At 35.9% G+C, this 21288-nt stretch overlaps 1 protein-coding gene and 2 pseudogenes across 1 annotated transcript in view; all 3 read left to right on the forward strand.

Moving 5' to 3' along the window:
* LOC134376152 (putative N-acetylated-alpha-linked acidic dipeptidase) overlaps positions 1-3099 on the forward strand; it is a 31696-nt gene extending 28597 nt beyond the window's left edge. The window contains exons 9-10 of the mRNA XM_063094808.1: positions 1471-1563; positions 2910-3099. Of these exons, the coding sequence (XP_062950878.1) occupies positions 1471-1563; positions 2910-3099 (283 nt within the window). The remainder of the gene's footprint in view (positions 1-1470; positions 1564-2909) is intronic.
* Positions 3100-7225: 4126 nt separating this feature from the next.
* LOC134376153 (L-lactate dehydrogenase A-like 6B) lies at positions 7226-8299 on the forward strand (annotated as a pseudogene).
* A 5811-nt stretch (positions 8300-14110) lies between these two features.
* Positions 14111-19772, forward strand: LOC134376155 (tripartite motif-containing protein 64C-like; annotated as a pseudogene).
* Positions 19773-21288: the final 1516 nt, after the last annotated feature.

Here is a 21288-nt window from a genome sequence, read left to right on the forward strand (position 1 = left end):
ACTGTGTGACCCCAGCTTTCTCCAGTTTTGTCTCTTGTTCCTTCACCATCAATACATCATACTTCAGCAAATTGCCTTATTTTCAGAGCATAATTTCCCACTACCTTCTCTTGAAGTCATTATCTCCACATAGAATTCCTCATTTCCACTTTCAGCTGGCTAAATTCTATTTATATAGAATGGTAAATACTGTGAAGCCATTATTTTTGGAAATGTTAATCATTTAGGATTAATTCTATATAAAATCACAAACATAAAATATATTTTGAGCTAAATATAAAGATGGAAGAAAAAATGTAAGAACACTAAGGAAAAATTTTTTAAAAGTAGAATTATGAGGATGAACATCTACTGTGTATTAAACATAATATCATGATAGAAATATCAAATCCTTGGGTACTGATACAAGAATACATGGAAAAATAAGAATAGATGCTTTAGACATAGGGTCAGTGATATTTAAGAAAGTATTTGTAATGAAGGATATAGTAGAAATCAATGGGGAAAGAATTATTCATAAATAATATTATATAATCTCTGTTAGAAATTAATAAAAGAAGTAAATTCAGACTCTCACTTCACATTTTATGCAAACGTAAACAAGTGTAGAAGAATTATTTATTAAAAATGGAAATTTCTTGAAGGAAAGATGCCAAGTTAAAAGCAATGGAAAATGATGCCATTAGATTTGCAAAGATTAAAATGGTTCAGAATATGAAAATTAATACTAAAAAGCAAAGAGAAAAGAGTTGGAAACTTATTTCGTAAGAAATTCCAAAAGAACAAAGTTGGAAATAGCGCTAATGGACAAGACAAATAATTCAAAAAGAAGACACATAAAGCAAAATATTCTTGTTCACTAATAATTCAAAAAATGAAATAGAAATGAAAATACTATTGTATTTCTTTCTTATTAAATTAAAAACAACTTAAAAGTTGGTTGTGTTCATTGCTCCAGGCGGTATACTGAAGCAGGGGCTCTTGCATTTTTCTCGCATTTTTCTGGAAGGCATAAATACACATTGCAACGGTTTCAAGAGCCATCATAGAGTTCTGATACTGTGACCTAGTATTTCCATTTCTTGAATTTGCTTAAAGAAAGAGTCTCAGGTTTGGAGGGAAAAAGACTGCTCAGAGAAAAATATGAATTATAAAATTGTAACAGCAAATAATTCAAAACACCTTAATGCCTAGGAGGAAAGAACTTACTAGATTAAATATTCACCAATTTCAACACATGGTAACCCTAAAATTGATGATTATAAGGCAATATAATAAGATACCTATAAAATATGAAGCAAAATAGCAGAATAGTATTTTATAGGATTTTTTTAAATATGGTAATTATGTATGTTATTTAATTAGCATTTTATGCTAATTTAAAATATTTTCATTTTGCTTTAAATTTTTAGTTTGCTGAGTAGTACATACATTTCGTGAAGTTATACCTATATTTATTTCCTTCTTTAGCCCAATGTTATTGAGAATTATGAATGATCAACTGATGTTTCTGGAACGAGCATTTATTGATCCTTTAGTGTTACCAGGCAGGCCTTTCTATAGGTAAGAAAAATAGTATGTCTCTTTGCTATAACGTCACATTTTCTTATTTTTTGCACTTTAGAAAAATATCATAGTTGATTTCTTGCAAGCAAATAGAAAATTTCAAAATATATGCAATAAGTAAAAACTATATTGTTTCTTCATGTAGATTCTTGAATATCTGTCTTTTTTAGTATCTTTTTTCCATTTCTTCTTATAAAAGACAAATATGTTCATTTTAGGGAATTTAAAAGATCCAGAAAGTCACAGGAATAAAATAAAAATCTTCTCATTCCCATCAGCCAAATATAAAATCTTGTTTATATTTTGGTGTATATAATTTTAATCTTTCCTATGTTAAATATACTTGTGTTTATGTATTCACATAACACTTAATAAATCTATATATAAATATATAATATATAATAAATATATATTTATTTACTCACTCCCCTAATGTTGGCATCTAGGTTTTCTTTCCCCCTAAATTGTGATAATTGTATTATTTCTGATAAACATCAAATGTTCCCAGGCTATTCTTAACAAGTATTGCAGAATGAATTGATAATTAGACAGCTGGAAATGGTGTCATGTTTCAGTCTAGGGATTCTCGAAGGGTTTGGGAGCAAGGACATCGTCCAAACAGGGTAGCTGGTTTGCCAATGGCAGCATGAATGTGCTTGTTTACTTCTTCACCTCTTTACTTTGGAGTTAGTTCTTCTCTTCTAGGGCTATTACATGAACTGCCTTAGACTCTCAATAAAACAGTTTTCTGACTAGGTCATGTGGAACATCACAAAATTGTTTGTAATTATTCTTCATGCTTCGAGCTAAGCATTCTAGCATCCTATTGTGACTTTTTTAAAGAGAAGAAAAAAATACAGTAGTAAGTGGGATGAAAACAAACAGGACTTTAATGATCACAGTTGTGGGTATAATTCAGAGGCTACTATGGTATAGCAGCAAATCAGCACTTATTTGCAGTGTGCTTTGAGACAAATCGTTTAATCACTTAATTGCTCAGACCACAGTTTCCTCTTCTGAAATACTAATATCAACTTTATAGAGTTTATTTATAAGGATTAGAAAAATCGTAGGTAAATTCATGAATATGAGGCATGGTCCATAATAGGTAATCAGCAGCTGTTGCTATTGTTGTTGTAGCTCTGAGCCACTTTAAATTATCTATTTAATGTTAAAATTAATTAACACAAATTTCGTAGATTAGTCTTTGGAGATGATTGAAGTGACAAGTGGCTTATTCAAGTCATAAAACTAGAAATATGCAATGCAGGAATTATAGAGTCCTCTTTGTCTCTTGTGTGTCATTTGGACAACTAATAGACTGCAAACTCTTTTGTCAACAGGCATATCATCTATGCTCCAAGCAGCCACAACAAGTATGCAGGGGAATCCTTCCCAGGAATTTATGATGCTCTGTTTGATATTGAAAGCAAAGTGGACCCTTCCAAAGCTTGGGGCGAAGTGAAGAGACAGATTTCTGTCGCATCCTTTACAGTACAGGCTGCAGCAGGTACTTTGAGAGAAGTAGCCTAAAAGGGTTCTTTACAGAACCCGTGTTGAATTTGTATGGTATATCACTCAGAGAGAATCATGACGGGTAATATCGATTAACTGAAAAAGTTGAAGGATATACACACAAACAAACACAGATGAGGGTACTTCAAAAAATTTATGAAAAAATTGAATTAAAAGAGAATACAAATCTTTCCATGAACTTTTTGAAGTACCCTCATGTGTGTGTGTGTGTGTGTGTGTGTTTGTTTGCCCATTTTTTTCTTCTCTCTGTAGATAAAAAAGGAGACTTTTTATTCTATAATTATAGAAGGTTATTCTGAAGTTGATATTGAACTAAGTATTAAAATTAAAGAGAGCAGACTAACATAGTAAAACTCTTACCTTGCATTAATTATTAGGATATCAACTCTACTATAGCACTTCCAATTCTATTCATGTGATTGCACACATAGAAAATCATGTTTATTATAGAGCACACTGAGGAAAATGCACAAGGCTGCTCCAAGCCAGAGGCCTCCTCAGGCCCTGCCTGGCCACCCCAAGGTGACAAGAACCTTATCTTAGCATATTAATTAAGAAATTCTGATCTAATCCCACTCCTGGTAAATGTAGTCATTTTTTACCACAAGAGATTATTATTTTTAAATTAAGAAACATTTTATTTATATATAAGTTTATATGTAACATATGTGTACAGTTAAAAATAATAGAAATGAACATTTGTAAACCCAATAATCAGACTAAGAAAGAAACATTTCCATTATGTTTGGATCCTCCACGTACTGCTGATCAATTGTGCCTTTTCTGCCGGAGGTTATCATTTTCTTAAATTTCAGGTTTATCTTTACTCTTTTTCTTTATACTTTTAGCACACATTACTGTATCTTAACATGTTTTGGCTTCCTGTGGTTTTTGAACTTTTTATAAATAAAATCATACTACATGTATTTTTCTGATACTTGACTATTTCCTTAGCCTTTGATGTTTCTTCTATGTATCACTGTGGCCAGAGTTCAACAGATCCTTAATATAGAGCATTCACTTCTCTGAATGTAATATTTATCAGTCAGGATACATCAAGACAGAGAAACTACACAGTAAGGTCAACAGGGCAAGTTTATATAAAGAATGATTAATTATAACAGCATTGGAGCAGTGAACTATTTTATATCAAAAGGTAAGGAGAACTCTAAATAAAAAAAATGAATAACAGAGAAAAGGAGTAGCCACTATCCTTACGGCTGATTTGGAGCCGCCAGTGAAGAGTTCCTTCCACTCCATGGGCCACACTCAGTAGTAGAGAAACCACTGTGGTGCTTCACTAGCAGATCTTGCTGCAAATTCATTCCAGAACGCCCCAGAAACTTGACTTCTATATAACTGTGGAAAGCTATTTATGAGGAAATGTCTTGCCAGAGGCATTCCACTACAAATCTTCCCAAGGGCAGTGTCAGGAGAAGCTCTTGGCTGCTGGGTTCTGCTGACCACCATGAACTGCAGGAACCAGGTACTATAGCAGCAGCCTGCAATGCAAGATCTGGGCACTGGTGCAGCCATGTATGCAGTAGGGGCCATGCTGGAGAAGTCATTTGCAGTGCAGAGCCTGCCAAGTGAGCCAATGGAAAGCAAGGAAAAAAATCCCCTTTTTGAAATGTCTCTCCAATGCCTTCTACTCACAAAGTTTAGCATCATACCACTTGGGAAAGGAAAAATATATAAAGGGCCCAGATCCCTTTATGAAAAGCAGACAATCAAAGAGTGACTTTGGAGTGGAAGAACCAAAAGTTGTAAAACTGGCACATAAAATATATTTATTCACTTTTCTACTGGTGGATATTTGGAGTATTTTCTGTGTTTTACTCCTATGAACATGTCTCCTAGTGTAAATATTCGAGAGATTATCTTTCCTGGCAATTCCTATCTATAAGTGGAAATTCTGGGTTGTAAAATGTGTGCATCTTCAATTTTACTGGGCAATGTCAAACTGATTCAAAGTGATTTTATTTATTTATATTCCCACAGGCAAAGTAATCATGTTATAAAAAATAACAGATTTATGAAAGAGTGTCTCACGTTAGAGAAATTCAAAGAACTCATTGTTACTGTAATCCAAGGAGTGTGGGGAAAACATCCATACATTAAGCATCAGATACATCCTGTCATGCTTGGGAAGTCATCCAAAGGAGTGTAACTATTTTCCTGTAGTCTATAAAAAGTCACATAGTAAGGTTAAGCGAGGTCATATTTACATTTTAGAAAGTATTTGGCCTAAGTATAGATGGGGGCACCAAACCAGCAACAGGCCAGAACCTGAATCTTTTCTCATGATAATGGCTGCGTCATGTGGACTTCACCCTCAGAAAAAATGACTCCTCTTCTTATCCTTTGGATTTCAGATTAGATTTTATCTCTTCTAGGAGGACTTCCAGGATGACTATCTTTTCCCTGGTATTCTCTACTAGTCCATAAGCTCTTTAGGGACAAAGTTTGTTATTTAGTTGTGGCTCCAGTCCCGGCTATTATGCAGAGTCCATATCAGACACTCATTTCGTAAATAATCAGAGTAGCGCGCATATATGGGACTCTGTCTGGGAAATCACGTACTTGGCAAAGTGGAGCAGTGTCAGCACTAGGACTTCAGCAATGCCTTTGTAATGAGGTTTGACTGAGCATGCTAAAAGCCTTTATTGGTGTCATTGATAGAGAGCTGGACAATATGATAGACATGGGACAAGGGGAACATTAACATTCTAAAAAAACAGACAAAGACCCACAAAATACCTGAAATCTGAAATCTTTGTGAACTTTCAGTCAGTACTGCAAGCATGCACTACGAATTCCCCCACAGCATTTTGTAATTCTGTGGCTTAAGAACATACTTCAGCAACCATTTAATATAACTTATTCACAGAGGTAGTGCGATGATAGGAGCACAATTTTAGAAAAGAGACTGCCTGGGTTCAAACCCTGGTGCTCCCACTTACTCAAAGTATGACTACAGGCAAATTATTAAGGCACTTTGTTCTTAAGTTTCTAAATCTCTAAAATGGGTATAAAATGGTATCTTGAAAGTGGTTATGGTATAAACATGGCAGCAATAGGCACTGGGACTGGGGAACTCTCCTCTGGGTTGGAAGCTCCAGGATCCAGGGATGAATGACTTTTCCTAGTTAGAGGTGGAATTTTCCTTGGTATTGTTGCTGCAGTAGAATGGTGGCTGGATTTGTTACAACATTATCACTGGCTAAAAAGAAAAGCCCCGAATGATTTAATCAGGAAAGTAGCCATGGCTGCCTTATCAGAGAATAGGTCTTTCTTTGTGGGCTCTGGGCTGGGTCTCACTTTATGTGGGGTGTGGGGTGGGTGTGCTCAGCTTTGCAGTGTGGCAAGCTTTAGAAATTCACAGTAGAGTGACATCACTATCTTCTTGAATCGTTTTTAATTGGGACTTACAATCCCAGGCTTTCCTTTGGCACAAGAAGCTGTATCCTCTCTGGTGAGATTTTAGTGTTGCAGTAAGTCACAGTCGGTCCTTCTCCTGCTGTCAAGTTTCTGCTGACCTCCCAGATGTGTGTCATGGTCAGGACTGGCTTAAAAGCACCGGAATCCTTTCTCAGTAGAAGGCCCTCCAGCTGGCTACACCAGAACACACGAACCCATGTTTCCTGCAGCCCTGGGAAGTGGTGCGGGCAGCTTTTGGGAAACAAAGCACATGCACCTCACACTTCCTGGTGGGTTATGGATTGGAGGAGTTCACCTTATTTTCATCTATAGTTCAGAGAAGCATTTTTCTTCGGGGTACATACTAAAAGTAGAAAACTAATTATTCCAGGAATCTGGGTTGGCCTGTTATACCTGTCAAATGTCAAAGAGGATACATGATTGTTAAACTACCTCCAGGATACACTTGCTGGAGAAGCAGCCCTGCCTTAGTCTGAGCAGACCAGAGGAGTACTTGGAGGCTCAGGCTGAGGGTGGGCCACGCAGCTGCGTTGGGGGCTGAGGCCGAGACTGTGCAGCCACAGTGGAGGCACGTCCAGTGGTCAGACTTACTCGGCGTCTCGACCAGCATCACTGCACCTTCCTCCATTCTCTTCTCCCAGCCCTTGAGTGAGCAGCCATGAGCGGGGGTGCAAGCATCCTGCGAGCCAGCCATAGAGTGAGCATGATGGGATCGAATTTCCTGTACCTGGGCATGGCCTTGTGTACCCATCAGGCAGCTCCAGGCCTGCTCAGGGGTGCCTGGCTTTTCACCCCCAAGTCCAAGATGGAGATTGTGAAGTGTCAGTTTATTACGAATTTCACTTCAGAGGAGTCTGTTCATCATAATAAGATTCCAGCACAGGAACGGGTCAGCTGGCCTGGTCTGTACTATCAACCTCTTATTAAAAGGCCTGAGTGATGATGAACTTGCCCTTATAGATGTCAGTGAGGGCAAACTGAAGGGTGAGACTATGGATCTTCAACTTGACAGTCCTTTCATGAAAATGCCAAATAGTGTCTGCAGCACAGATTATTTGTCACTGCATATTCCAGCCAAGTGGTTATCATATTATCACAGTAGGGGCACATCAAGCAAAAGGAGAAACATGACTTAATCTATTCTAGTCCAGTGAAGTGTGGCCATCTTTAAATTAATGATTTCCAGTATTATCCAATACAACCCCCTCTGCAAAGTGATTGTTGTTTCCAATCCAGTGGATGTCTTAACCTATGTAGCCAGGAAGTTGAGTGCATTTCCCCAAAACCGTGTTGTTGGAAGTGGCTGTAATCTAGATATTGCTCGTTTCCATTTCTTGATTGAGCACAGTCTTGGCATCCACTATGAAAGCTGTCATGGGTGGATCCTTGGAGAGATGGAGACTCAAGTGTTCCTGTGTGGAGTGGAGTTCACGTTGCTGGTGTCTCTTTGAAGGAGCTGAACTCAGATATAATAACTGATAAAGATCTTGATCAATAGAAAAATATCCACAAAGAAGTGATTGCCAGCACCTATGAGATTATGAAAATGTCAGGTTGTGATCTGGGGGTCATTGGCCTGTCTGTAGCTGATTTAACAGAAAGTATTCTGAGGAATCTTAGGAGAACACATCCAGTTTCCAGCATAATTAAGGGCCTCTATGGAATAGATGAAGTATTACTTATTGTTCTTTTTATCCTGGGATGGAATGGTATTACTGACCTTATATACATAAAGCTCACCCAAGCACCACAGTAGCATTGCCAGAATGCCTGTATCAGCTCTTAGGCAACAGCAACAGCAAACAAGGGCAGGATTTTAGTGTGTTTTGATCAAATGTTACTATACAGCATTTTTTGATTTTGGTTTTGTTTTGTTTGTTTGCTTATTTGCTTTTTAAGTGAGAAGAAACATCAGAAGAACATTAGAGACCAGGAAGTGCGTCCTCTAGGGATGAGGAGACATTCTACTGGATTTTTTAAAAAATGTTTTCTCCAGAGTCATCTGCTTCATTAACAATGGTTTTTGTTTTAGAAGTCTCTCTCTGATTTTATAAACTGACATCACTTCTTGTTCTGTTATGAATGCACGCTCACTAGGACTCCAATAAGCCCATCACACATTTTCACCATTTTGTCTATAGGCACTTTTTCTGCAGTGTAATCACTCATCTCCATTGTTACTATTATCATAATCACCTTGACTCAGAACCATTTTGGCTATTTCATCATCAGCCAACGAATGAACAACTTGCAGTGTCATGTTGGTGCTCCAAAATATCTGAATTTGGAACATTCCAGCTTTCAGATTTTTGGATTAGGGATGCTCCATCTGTACATACTGAAGTTACGTTCTAGTATTAGGACACTACTGTCTTTCTCCATGTAACTCTATGGATTAGATTAATCCACAGGTTTAATACTTTATACTCATCTGATAAGAATGTTAACAAAACATATGCAACTTTGGAAGGCTGAAGGGGATTATAAAGTCCAGTGGATATGGAATTTCATCTCTGATTGTCAGGGACTATCACTCAGGTTTTTAAAAAATATTTCAATTCATATGCTATCCACTACATTCACTTGAGTAAATCAAACACTTCTGGATATTTCAATAAATCATTTAGGACTATTTGGACAGAAATCAAATTCAGATGCCAAATAGTTAAATCTCTAAATAATTTAAATTCAATTCAGTGGTAAAATACAGTCAAATACCAAATTAAATTCCAGATAAAATAAACAGTTAAATGTGAAGAATACAACCACAGAATCAGAAAGGAATGAAGGTATGTTTTAGGATGAATGAATTAGGATCAACTAAACCTAAGGAAAAAAAAAATCACAAAGTAAATGATATGTAAACAAAATGAAAACAGCATACTGAGAAAAATATTTGTAATAAATATGTATTATCATAATTAACCTAAAACCTCTCTTAAGGAGAATTAAATATTCTCAAGTTATTCCAAAAAATCAAAGAAAAGAAAATTATTCCACACACATTCTATGAGGCCAGAATCACCCTGATAACTGAAATCAGAAAAAGATACAACAAAAACAAAACTTCAGGCCATTATCCCTGATGAACACAGATGCAAATATCCTCAACAAAATACTAGCAAACCCAATTCAACAGCACATCAAAAAGATTATAGACCATGATCAAGTTGGATTTATCTTGTGGGTAAGATGGTTCAAAATATACAAATAAAAAAGTGTGATATATCACATCAACAAAATTAAAGACAATAACCATATGATCATTTCAGCAGGTGCAGAAAAAGCGTTTGATAACATTCAAAACTCCTTCATGATAAAAAAAAAAAAACACTCGACAAATTAGCTATAGAAGAAAAGAATCAACACAACAAAGGCCAAGAAAGAACAGAAACAAGACAACGATGCCCACTTTCACCACTCTTGTTCAACATAGTACGGGAAGTCCTAACCAGAGCAATTAGGCAAGAGAGAGAACTGAAGTAAAGAAGTGCATCCAAATTGGAAAAGAGAAAGTCAAATTGTTCCTCTTTGCAGAAGACACGATCTCATTAACGGAAAAACCTAAGACTCAAAAAAAAAAGAAAAAGAAAAAAGAAAACAAATACTTTGATTAAAAAATGGACAAATGACCTGAGCAGCTAATCATCAGGGAAATGCAAAGCAAAACCACAGTGAGATATCTCACCCCAGTTAGAATGGATATTTTCAAAAAGACAAATAACAAATGCTGGTGAGTATGTGGAGAAAAGGAAACTCATACACTGTTGGTGGGAATGTAAATTAGTACAGCCATTATGGAAAACAGTATGGAGATTCCTCACAAAATGAAAAAATAGAACTACCACATGATCCAGCAATACCACTGCTGGGTATTTATGCAAAGGAAAGGAAATCAACATGTGAAAGGGATACCTGCACTCCAGTGTTTATCGTGGCTCTATAGCAAGATTTGGAACCAAACTAAATGTTTATCAACAGATAATTAGATAAATAAAATGTGATATATATATATATATATACAAAATGGAATACTACTTAGCCATAAAAAATGAAACTCTGCCATTTGCAACAATGTAGTAGCAGTTTCATTTGTGTCTATAGGTACGGAAAGAATGGAGTTGATAAGACTGATAATGCAGCACTAATTCCTTTTTAGTGTTGCAGCCTGTCCCTTACACTCTAGAGTACAAGCATCTTCTAAGAGCCCCAGTCACACATACACTATTATAAATCAAATTCTCCTTTTCCACACACGTGCATTAAAAAGCTCTATATGACCATTAATTGGAAAGGTATTTACTCTATAGGTCTATTTGGGAAGATTTGACATATTTACCATATTGTGTATTCAATACATGATCCTGGCATAGCCCTTCATTTTAGCCCTTCATTTCAACCCTGGCTTGGAGATATTTGAAAAATAAAAATCGAACAATAAAAAATGAGACAAATAAAAACACAAAGTATTACACTATTTACATAGCATTTACATTTTATTAGGTATTATAATTAATCTAGGGATAATTTAAATTATATGAGGGGATATGCATAAGTTATATAAAATACTTCTCCATTTTATATAAGGAAATTGAGCATCCTCAGAATTTGTAACTGAGGGGGGTCTTGGCACTAATTCCCCACAGATACTGGGGGACAACTGTAATGTTGTAAGCAAATGTTGGATAAGTCCCTCTTATGGGGAAGCTCCATTTAACAACACTAAAGGAAGGTATCCTATACCACTGACCCTTTAATTACTTAAAAATGAGAATACTAGAATGTCTTTCCTCTCTCTATTTACGTGGATGATATGCAACATTGTAAGAAATGATTGAGGCAGTTTTCAAAGAAAAAAGTTTTTGGAAAGGTCCACACATATGATAACCTTTTCTTAATCTCCTAGGATACCTTTTTTTGAAGAATAATTGCTGGTCAGATGACACTTAAGAAAACTTATTAATTCATATCACTATATATTGGTAAGAGGACAAACACTTCATCTCTTTCTAGGATATGCTAGCTTTTATAATTTTTTTCAATCTGATTATATTTAAATGGTGACATTTATTTAGTTGTTCACTTTTCCAATTTCTAACAGGATTAAACTATTTTCATAGGTTTCTAAAAAGGATATAAATCCCCAGTTGCTAGATAACTTATTGACACAACTTATACATAAGCATTGCTAATTTCTTAAACTCTGATAGGTGACAACAAAATATAGGTAGTGTGGGACACCTATTGTAAATAATTTTCTAAATGTTATTTATTAAAGATGAGTATATACATAATCATTGTTTAAATAATTATTTATTATATACGAAAGTGCTTCAAAAAGTTTATGTAAAAATTGAGAGACATGAATTAAGAGATGTACGAGTCTTTCCATAAACTTTTTGAAGTAGCCTCATATAGTACTTTTAATATAAATACACACGTTGTGGTGGATGTCATATATGAACACACACATATATGTATATATACATGTGTAAAGTATCTGATTTCAAATTATGCATCAAGGTGAATGAATCCAAAAAATTGATTTTATTTTTATATAACTAATCATTACAAGTTAATTATTATAAGTAATTCCATCAACTATTAAAGATACAGTAGTTTAAAATACAATTGTGTTTCTAGATGCACTTTTTAAAGTGATACAGTTACACAGTCAGATGTGTTGTTTATCTCAGTTAATGTTTTATTGTCGGACATATTCAGATAAAGAATGGCTGGGAACTTAATTAATAATTATAAATTTAAAAGTAGAGTAACAAACCAAATGTTAAAAATTGTGAGGTCATTTCTTATAGAATAAAAATTTATTTAATGAAATAATTGCTTCATTTAAAATATCTCTTTGAAAAACCTGCATCAGGTCAACGTTTTTTAGTCTCACCACAAACCTCCTCTACTGTTGCTCTCAGCCCCCGGGTGTTGATTTCTATAGTTTGTAAATCCAATCAGCCAGTTTCACACCTTTCTGCATAACTTAATCATCTATTTCCTAGAAGTGGGTGTGGTCTTAGGTGAATCTAATCACTTAAATAGCACACTCGTGCAGAGAAGACCTCTTCTCCAGGGAAGACAGAATTTCCAGCTGCCAGGTGTTGAAGAGCTGAGAGTTACTGCTGACCTTGATATCAACAGATCTTCCAGAGGTTCCAGTCGTGAGACCGCTCATAGTAGACTCTGGTGCGTATGGAATTGAGAGTAAAGGCCTTCATGCTTACTTTTCTTTACAGAAATACTTTAAATTTACCTGTCAGCCCATTTGGGTCTTGTTAATCAAATAAGTAGCTCCTAATTATCTTAAATGACATCAATGTAAAGTATCTGTAACTAGAGCATTTGTAATATATGGTTTGAGTTATATTAAGTTATTTGATTTATTTTTATTCCATTAGTTTCTATATTAGATTTTTTTTAGGCCTTAAAAATAATTTTCTGCAGTTTTTATGCAACTATGAAACCCATAACCACCTAAAATGTTCAATATAATGTGTTAATATACTAGTTTTTATACACATTAACATAAAATGTGTTGAATTCATTACAAAACATTGTAAAATTCCTATTTGCTGTCTCTTTAAACTCTTCAGTTTGCAGACTAAAATTTGAAAAGTATTCAAAAACAATCCAACCAACTGGTAAGGCTCCCAAGAAGTAGCATTGATCACCATAGGAAATATTGGAAATAAAGATTAATTTGTGGTTCATTAACCTATCTCTGCATTCTTTAGTGTAGAGCAGAAAGCCCTGTGTTTATCTATTTTTTTTTAAAAGGCAATCGATTAATTGTTACTGATTATCACTGTAGGATGAATGTTTACCTTTTCTGAAAGTAAAGGTACTCTCTCTGATGGTCTGAATTGACTCTGGGAAAACTGTTTTCCTAAACTAGAAATAATAGATAATTTTTACATTTTGCTTTTTTTGAAAGGATGAGTTTGATTTTTAAGTTAAAAGAATAAATTCAACTGTTTATAGTTTTAGGCATTGAAAGTTGAAGTTAACGTTGATTAAATCAGAGTAAACTGAATCAATTTTTCATCGTCTTTGGAAAACTGCATCAGTGACATAGGAGGCAGAGAGCATGGACTATTAGCAGAGAGACTAGGAGTTGTGTTGTTTATTACAATCATGGAGTCATTGGGAGAGAAAAAAAGAGAGACAGAGAGATTTTGGAAGTGCTTCTGGATTAATCAGCTAATACAAATAACTCTAGTATCATCCCAACTTTTACCCTCTGCCCCAAGATTTAAGCTTGTCCAAGTAATTTAGGTATGATTGAGAACACTGCTTTTTTTTTTTTATAAAGAAAAAGGATATGAGAGGGCTATCTCATCTCACATTCTCATTTGTATCACAGTATAAATCCAGGCTGTCTACATTTATCAAGCCTAGGTTTCTACTGAGGGTAAATTAATGTGTAGATTGGACAGAGCTCAAGCAGACAAATAGAACTATCCAAAAGCTTTTTTCCAAAGAATAACTTCCACAAGAATAACTTTATCTCCTCTCTCTCTCTCTTTAAATTTTTTTCGATTTTTTTTTCAGAAACATGGATTCAGATACCTTGCAAGCCTTCCAGAGTGAGCTCACATGCTCCATCTGCATAAACTACTTCATAGACCCTGTCACCATCAACTGTGGTCACAGCTTTTGCAGGCCCTGCCTATACCTCTGCTGGGAGGAAGCCCAAACGTCAATGTGCTGCCCTGAGTGCAGGTAAATATCAGAGAAGCCAGACTTCAAAACCAATATTGCACTCAAGAGGCTGGCTTCACTTGCTAGACAAGCCAGACCTTGTCACGTTGACAGCTCTAAGGACCAGATCCGTGTGGCACACAAGGAGGCAAAGGGGCTCTTCTGTGAAGTGGACAGAAACCTGCTCTGTGGACCCTGCTCTGAATCACTGGAGCACAGGGCTCGCAGCCACAGTTCGATAGAATGTGCTGCAGAGGAATACCGGGTATGTGATACCCCTAAAGCAAATTTGGAATCTATAGGATTCTAAATCAGAGAGAGAGAGATGAGGACTTATGATAATGAAGTTGATGAGAATGGAGATGTTGGAGGTGGTAATTTTTCAATATAAATCCCAAGCTATCGATATGTCCTTTCCATGTTGCTAATCAATGTGATACTATAATCATGGTTGGGCTTAGCACTCAGTAAGGGAATTTTCCTTAGGAACATTGTCCAAATATGGGGAATTGGTGCGGATGTGGAGCAGGTGGCTAGTAGCAGGAATACTGGCTTCTGCTGCAAGCAGAACTCCTTTATAGAAAGATTATATAAAAACAAATTTCTCAGGAGATGGATTATATTATCTGCAGGGTGACTTAAAACTCTCTATTAAATATTTCCGTCACATTTAATATCCCAAATATTAGAATCAAATTGCTTATCATGGAAAAACCTGACCACTCCATTCTAACTCAAGACTACTATTCGCTCAACCACAGATTTTCCTATAGATAATGGGATGAAATCTACAATATCTTCTTTGTCACTAAAGCTCTTGGTTATTTTGCAGGAGAAATTTCTAAAGAAAATGGACACCTTACGGAAAATGACTCAGGAAATGCAAAACCATCTAAATCAGGAAACTAGTAAAATCCATTCATTAGCGGTAAGAATGAAAATGTTTTATTTGTTTTTATGCAAATTGACATAATGCTGGCTTATACTATTTAAAGTCAAATTACACGTTAAAGGATAGTGGTTTCTTCCCAGGAAAAGTAGTGGTTTCAAGTGGTACATCAGTTATTACAAGTATACAGATCAACACAAACTAATGCAAAGAATACTAGTATATTGGATAAACGGGACGTGATAGGTATTTATAGTTCAACTTTGAAGGTTTGGATAAACCTTCTCCAACACTGAGGTTAAGACAGCCTTGAACTGTCTTAAGTTTTAGTGTGAAGGAGAGAAGAGAAATAGAATAGTACATAGCAGAAAAATACAGCAATTTTTAAAAATCTATATAATATGATGTATACTTAAATATGTTGAAATATTTAGAAAAATCAGGCGAAGGAACAACAGGAAAGTAAGAAGATTCAGGAAGTAGAGAAAGTAATTGGTGTAGTAAGAATTATGTAGAAGCGTCGTAGGGAGAGAAGCTCAGACTCTGTAAATTTTGATTTAAATAGGAAGAGTGGGTGGGAAACATAAAGGATGGCCAGAAAAGACTGGAAAATATTCAAGACCCTTTGAAGGTCTGAGGCAGAAAGTTTAGAAATGATTTGCTTGATATATTTGAAGGTGTAAGTTGTAAGGAAATCATACCTGAAGTTGTAAGTTTTCTGTTGAGAATGAGGACATGTGATCTTTTTAACTGAATATCTCTGCAGCACTATGTGGCTTTACGGAAGGTGACGATCAAAATTCAATATCAGAAGATACATCTGTTTCTCCACGAGGAGGAGCAACTCCATCTAGAGACAATAGACAGAGACGCAGCGGAGACTTTCCAGCAACTCAGGAACAGTGAAGTCAGGATGACCCAACAGAAAGAACACCTAGAAGAAATGCACAGAGAGCTGGCTGAGACGTGCCAGAAGCCTGCCGCGGAGCTGCTCCAGGTGAGGGGGAGGGTCCATCCTGAGACACGGGAATGCTTTTCTTGGCAACGCAGTCCAGACATTGAAATGTCCCCTGCATATACCATTTCTCTCAGCTGAGTGATATGTGCTCCTTGTCTCCCGTCGTTATGTTTGTTCAATCACTTACTTATGCATATTCTGGTAATCCCCGGGCGAGTTTTGCCATTTTATGAAATAGCATAGGATAGAATGCTCTTCAGGAGATTGGGAGTATTATCCACACAGAGAGATTATACAAAACAGCCAACCGGTGTGATCAGAGGAAAGTCAACTTTGCTGAGGTAATGCTCCATTTATGTCCCCTAATCGATCATCGCTCTCTGCTGTCCCACACAAAATCAGTTTGCTGAAGACATTGAGGCTTTGCCTCTTGCCAAGTCAAGGTTTACAGAATTCTGTAATCAATTTTAATGCAGTCTATTATATATATATTTCCCTGTTTTGTTTCAATTGTCATAAGTGGTCAGACCTCTCCCTGGAAGTAGACTGGGAGGTGATAAAACTAGGAACCTGGATCTTCTTGCAACACTGCATGGTCTCCTCTTGAGTTCCTTTCTTCTTAATGCACACTGAGGAAGCCCCTCGTAGTTTAGTTTAGGTTCTGTTGTTAACATAGCCTTGGATGTTTCCCTAGAGAGGAACAAGGAAAAAAAAAAAGCACATTATTAAACAAAAAAAAAAAAAAAAAAGGAAAAGGACCAGGGAAAATGCAAAATGATGGAAATTTCATGATTATCTTATTTTTTATTTACTTTATCTTATTTTTTATTTACTTTATCTTATTTTTCCTTGCAGGACTTTGGAAACATATTGGAAAGGTGAGTTTATGCTAAAGATCTCTGATTTTTGAGAAAATTATTTCTTGTTTATGAAGTTGTTGTGTCTGTGTTGAGATATTAACATTGTTCTTTGTTGCTATTTTCCATTTTGTTTCAAAAGAGTCCCTAAGGACTCTTGCTCCTTGTCCTTGGAAATTTCCTTCTTATGTGGCCAAGTTCAAATATACCTAAAATCAATTTGCTATTTTGGGTTTTTTCCACACAATCCCCCCGACCTCTCCAACTGGGCCCACTTCAACAAATCTTAGCAAGGAGATTATTCTCAGTTATCACAGAGGAAGCCCCTACCCTAGAGAAGCAGAAGGTACAAAAGAGAGGAAAGAGGTTCCCTAAGCATGAGAGTGAGAGTGCGGTGTTTACGCCATGAGTAGTAATGACAATTCCCGGCTCATCACAGCGTGCCCCAGTTGTAGGCAGGAACTCAGAGGGGAATGGCTATCTCAGGACCCTCAGGATCAGGGCTGTCTTGCAGGATGCAGATTCTCTTGCTTGGCAGAAAATATCAAAGCCTCTGGCTCAATGGACATTCCCTTTTAGACACTAACTGCATCATTGGTAACTACTGCTGACTGAAGTCCCAAAGATTTTGCCTGAATTTTCTGCTCTATGGTAAACACAAGATCTTTGCATTACCTGAGGTAAAGTAAGGGGTGGGGGAGGAAATGGCACTCAATCATTTTAGAAATTGAGTAATGTCTGAGAAGAATGGGGAATTTGGAATTTGATATGTTACATTTAGAAAAAATAAATGAACATTACTTATATCTTCAAGAGTTTTACAATAAAATGTATACCAACGAACTGAAAATGAGAGAATTCTGATGAAATGTCTTGGATTAAAAACTGCTACCTTTGTAATAACCATGTGATTAGCTTTTAGTCCAAAAGTATAACTGGTGCCATTCTTTACAGGACTGAGCTGGTGCTGATGCAAAAGCCCCAGCCAATGAACCCAGAGCTCAATTCATGGCACATCACTGGAATCCTAGACATGCTGAACCACTTCAGAGGTAAGAGTCAGCCCTCTGACAATCAGGCCTCAATTTCTTTCTTTAGTGGGTTTCTGGCGATGAGCCATCCCCATTTCGATTTTATTTTTTCTGACATGAAAGTAGTAAGTGATTTCCAAAACTTTTGTATCTTCTCTCTCTGCATAGTTATATTAGGATAATCAAGACTGAACTTTTAACTTACACTTTGTTGAAAATGCCTAACAAGACACATATTATATTCGACACAAGATAGGGAAGAGAAGAAAGAGTATTCACGCAGGTCATGTGGTGTTTTTTTTTTTTTTTTTTTAGGTCATGTGGTTTTGAAGAGTTACAAGGCTTAGTTCTCAGAGAAGCAAGAAATATTGTATGTTTATTCATTTTCTTCCAGTTTTAAATACTTTCCTCCAGTTGTAAATACTTACAATGTGGCATTGGTGGTTTTTGATTTGTTGGATATTCCAAATGCATTTATCATGCATTGTACAAATAACATTTTGTTTATAAAATCAGAAAGCTTTGTCCAATCAAAAAAACGACTAAAATTGCCATAAGCAGAGCAATTCTAATGCTATCAGATCAATGTCAAGACAACTGAAAGTCAAGGGGTCTGTGCACACAGCGTAGCCATGTTAGGCACATACTAGAGAGCAGGTGTGAACAGCAGAGAGCTGACAGGGATTAGATTGAATAATGTAAATAATTAATAATTATTTGTTAAAAATAATTAATAGTTAAAAATAAGATAATGTAAAGCCAGAATATTCTTATCAGAAACACATAAATTGTGCATGTCGATTTCTATCAATTTTTTTGATGTTTGAGAATGTACCAGGCACAGCATGTATCCTAATAAATACCTGCATCACAGCAAAGTGATGTCTATTGATGAATGCCACTAAAGACAAACAACAAAAGAAGAGTTTTCTACTAAAAGTAGAGGGGAAATAGTTTTAGGTGTGTACTGAAACAAATTATCTAAAAGTGGACATGAAATCACTGCTTCATACAGTGGTATGGCCAGCTTTTCTGTTATCTTCTCTTTTTCTCTATGACTTGAAGAATTTCTGTGTGCTGTAGCGGTCCTACTAACCCATCCTCTTCAAAGATGAGTAAGTCTGAACTCCCCTTGAAGGAGGGGAAAATGAGGTGAATAACTGGGCAGAAAGCCTCTGCCCCTGAGGACGTAGAGATACCATTTGTTGGTCTAATTTTTGCCTCTTTCTGCAGTGGATAATCCTCTGAGGAAGGAAACAGCCAGTTGCTACAGGAGTCTTTCTGAAAATGTCAGAAGTATGATATTTGGAGATGACCATCACTGTGTATCCAGAGAGCTCCAGACAGTGGAGAGTTTTGCGGCATGGGGGGCTCAGGCCTTTACCTCTGGTAGGCATTACTGGGAGGTGGACCTGGCTCACTCCTCCAGCTGGATTCTGGGAGTCTGTAAAGATTCCTGGACAGGCGATACTGATATCATTCATGATTCTGAAGAATCATTTTTACTATTTTCTTTTAAGAGGGGTGATCGTTATAGTCTCTCCACCAACTCCCCACCCTTAACTCAGTATGTGAAAAGGCCTCTGGGCCGAGTTGGGGTGTTTCTGGATTACGACAATGGAATCGTGAGCTTTTACGATGTTTACAAAAGCTCCCTCATATACAGTTTCCTTCCTTCCTTCTTCTCTTCTCCTCTTACGCCTTTCCTTTGCCTTGCTTCCCCGTGGAAAGGCAGGCTTCATGATGATTTACTTGTGAATTCTCATGTCGGAGGAAACTAAGGTCCTGAGACCACCTTATGTGAGGTAACAGGACAGTGCCAGACTGTCTTTGAACATATTGTAACTTAAGGAAACATAATTACTTTATGGTTACAAAATAAGATAACTATACCGAGTGTATAAATTTGTTTATTAAATTATTATTTTTATTATGAAGCATTTACCAGAATATCCACAATAGCTTTTTTCTTTTTTGTATAAAGAGTTTATTGAGATAAATGCACACATTGTGAAAGACACTCTTCTAAAGCATTTAATTCAGTGCTTTTTAGTATATCCAGAGTTGTGCAACCATCATAATTATTAAAATCCAAGACATTTTCATCATTCCGACAAGAAACCCAACACCCATTAACAGTTAGTCTCCATTCACCCTCCCACATCCCCTGGCAACCCTTCATCTACTTTTGATCTTTATGAATTCATGTAAATAAAATTGTACTATATGTGGCTTTTTGTGTGTGAGTTTTTTTCATCCATGTTGAAACAATGTGCTTTATTAGCATATTTTAACCTTGTTGAGGTACAAGAAAGAAGTGGTGTATATCTCAACTTATTAAACAGAAAGAGGGTTTTTATTTTCTCTTCAAGATTGACCTAGTTGAGCGGATCCAAGTATCTGACAAATTCACCATTTCTCTAAATCCTAGTTATGCATCGGATTTCAGCTCAAACAAGTTTTATTCAGGAAAATCCTCTGACTCCACAGATCAGGGTAGTTCTCTTATTACACACCCTCTGAACATAATATAATATCTCTCCATAATAGTCAACAAACTCTCATAACAAACCCTTATTGGTACATATTACTACTAGATTGAAAATTCCAAGGGGGAAAAGTATTTGTCTTATTTGCTACTATATTCCTATTATCCAATGTAGTATATAGAACATAGTATACAATAAATATGAGGTAAATTAGTGGATAAATAAATGAATGAAACAGTTAATATAAACAAATTTGATTCTAGCATTGAGAAAGTTTTCAAAAATGTAAGTAACATAATAGGACTGAAAATATTAACGCATAATGTCATGAAAATATAAGAAACAGGTTGATTTCCAGATTCACAGCCTAAGAAAATTCCTTTATATTGTGGTCTGATATAATTGGAACATAATTTTATCCCACAGTGTTTTGACTTTTCGGGATGCTTAGTACAAATTAGTGGAAGATGGAGATCCTATATAAAGTGATAGGAGAATAGAAAATTGAATGTAGAACAACGGAGACTATCAGGATTTAAATTGGCATACATGTGTAATTACTTACTAAGCATAAAATGGCATAAATTATCTTATGCAAGAGAAGAAAGAAAACAAATTTATATTTGAAAGAATAATCCAGATGATGCAGAATACAAAATTTTATAATAGAATGTGATACCTATGTCCCTGAGAGAGAGAACCAATAACTGATAAATAGTTATTAAAATGTGAAGAAATTGTATCATCTGTAAAGAGCTTAATCCTATGAAACTGAGAGTTCATTTCTAACAGATAATCAGAGCAAGCA

This window comes from Cynocephalus volans, chromosome 4, assembly GCF_027409185.1.
Source record: "Cynocephalus volans isolate mCynVol1 chromosome 4, mCynVol1.pri, whole genome shotgun sequence".
Taxonomy (NCBI): domain Eukaryota; kingdom Metazoa; phylum Chordata; class Mammalia; order Dermoptera; family Cynocephalidae; genus Cynocephalus; species Cynocephalus volans.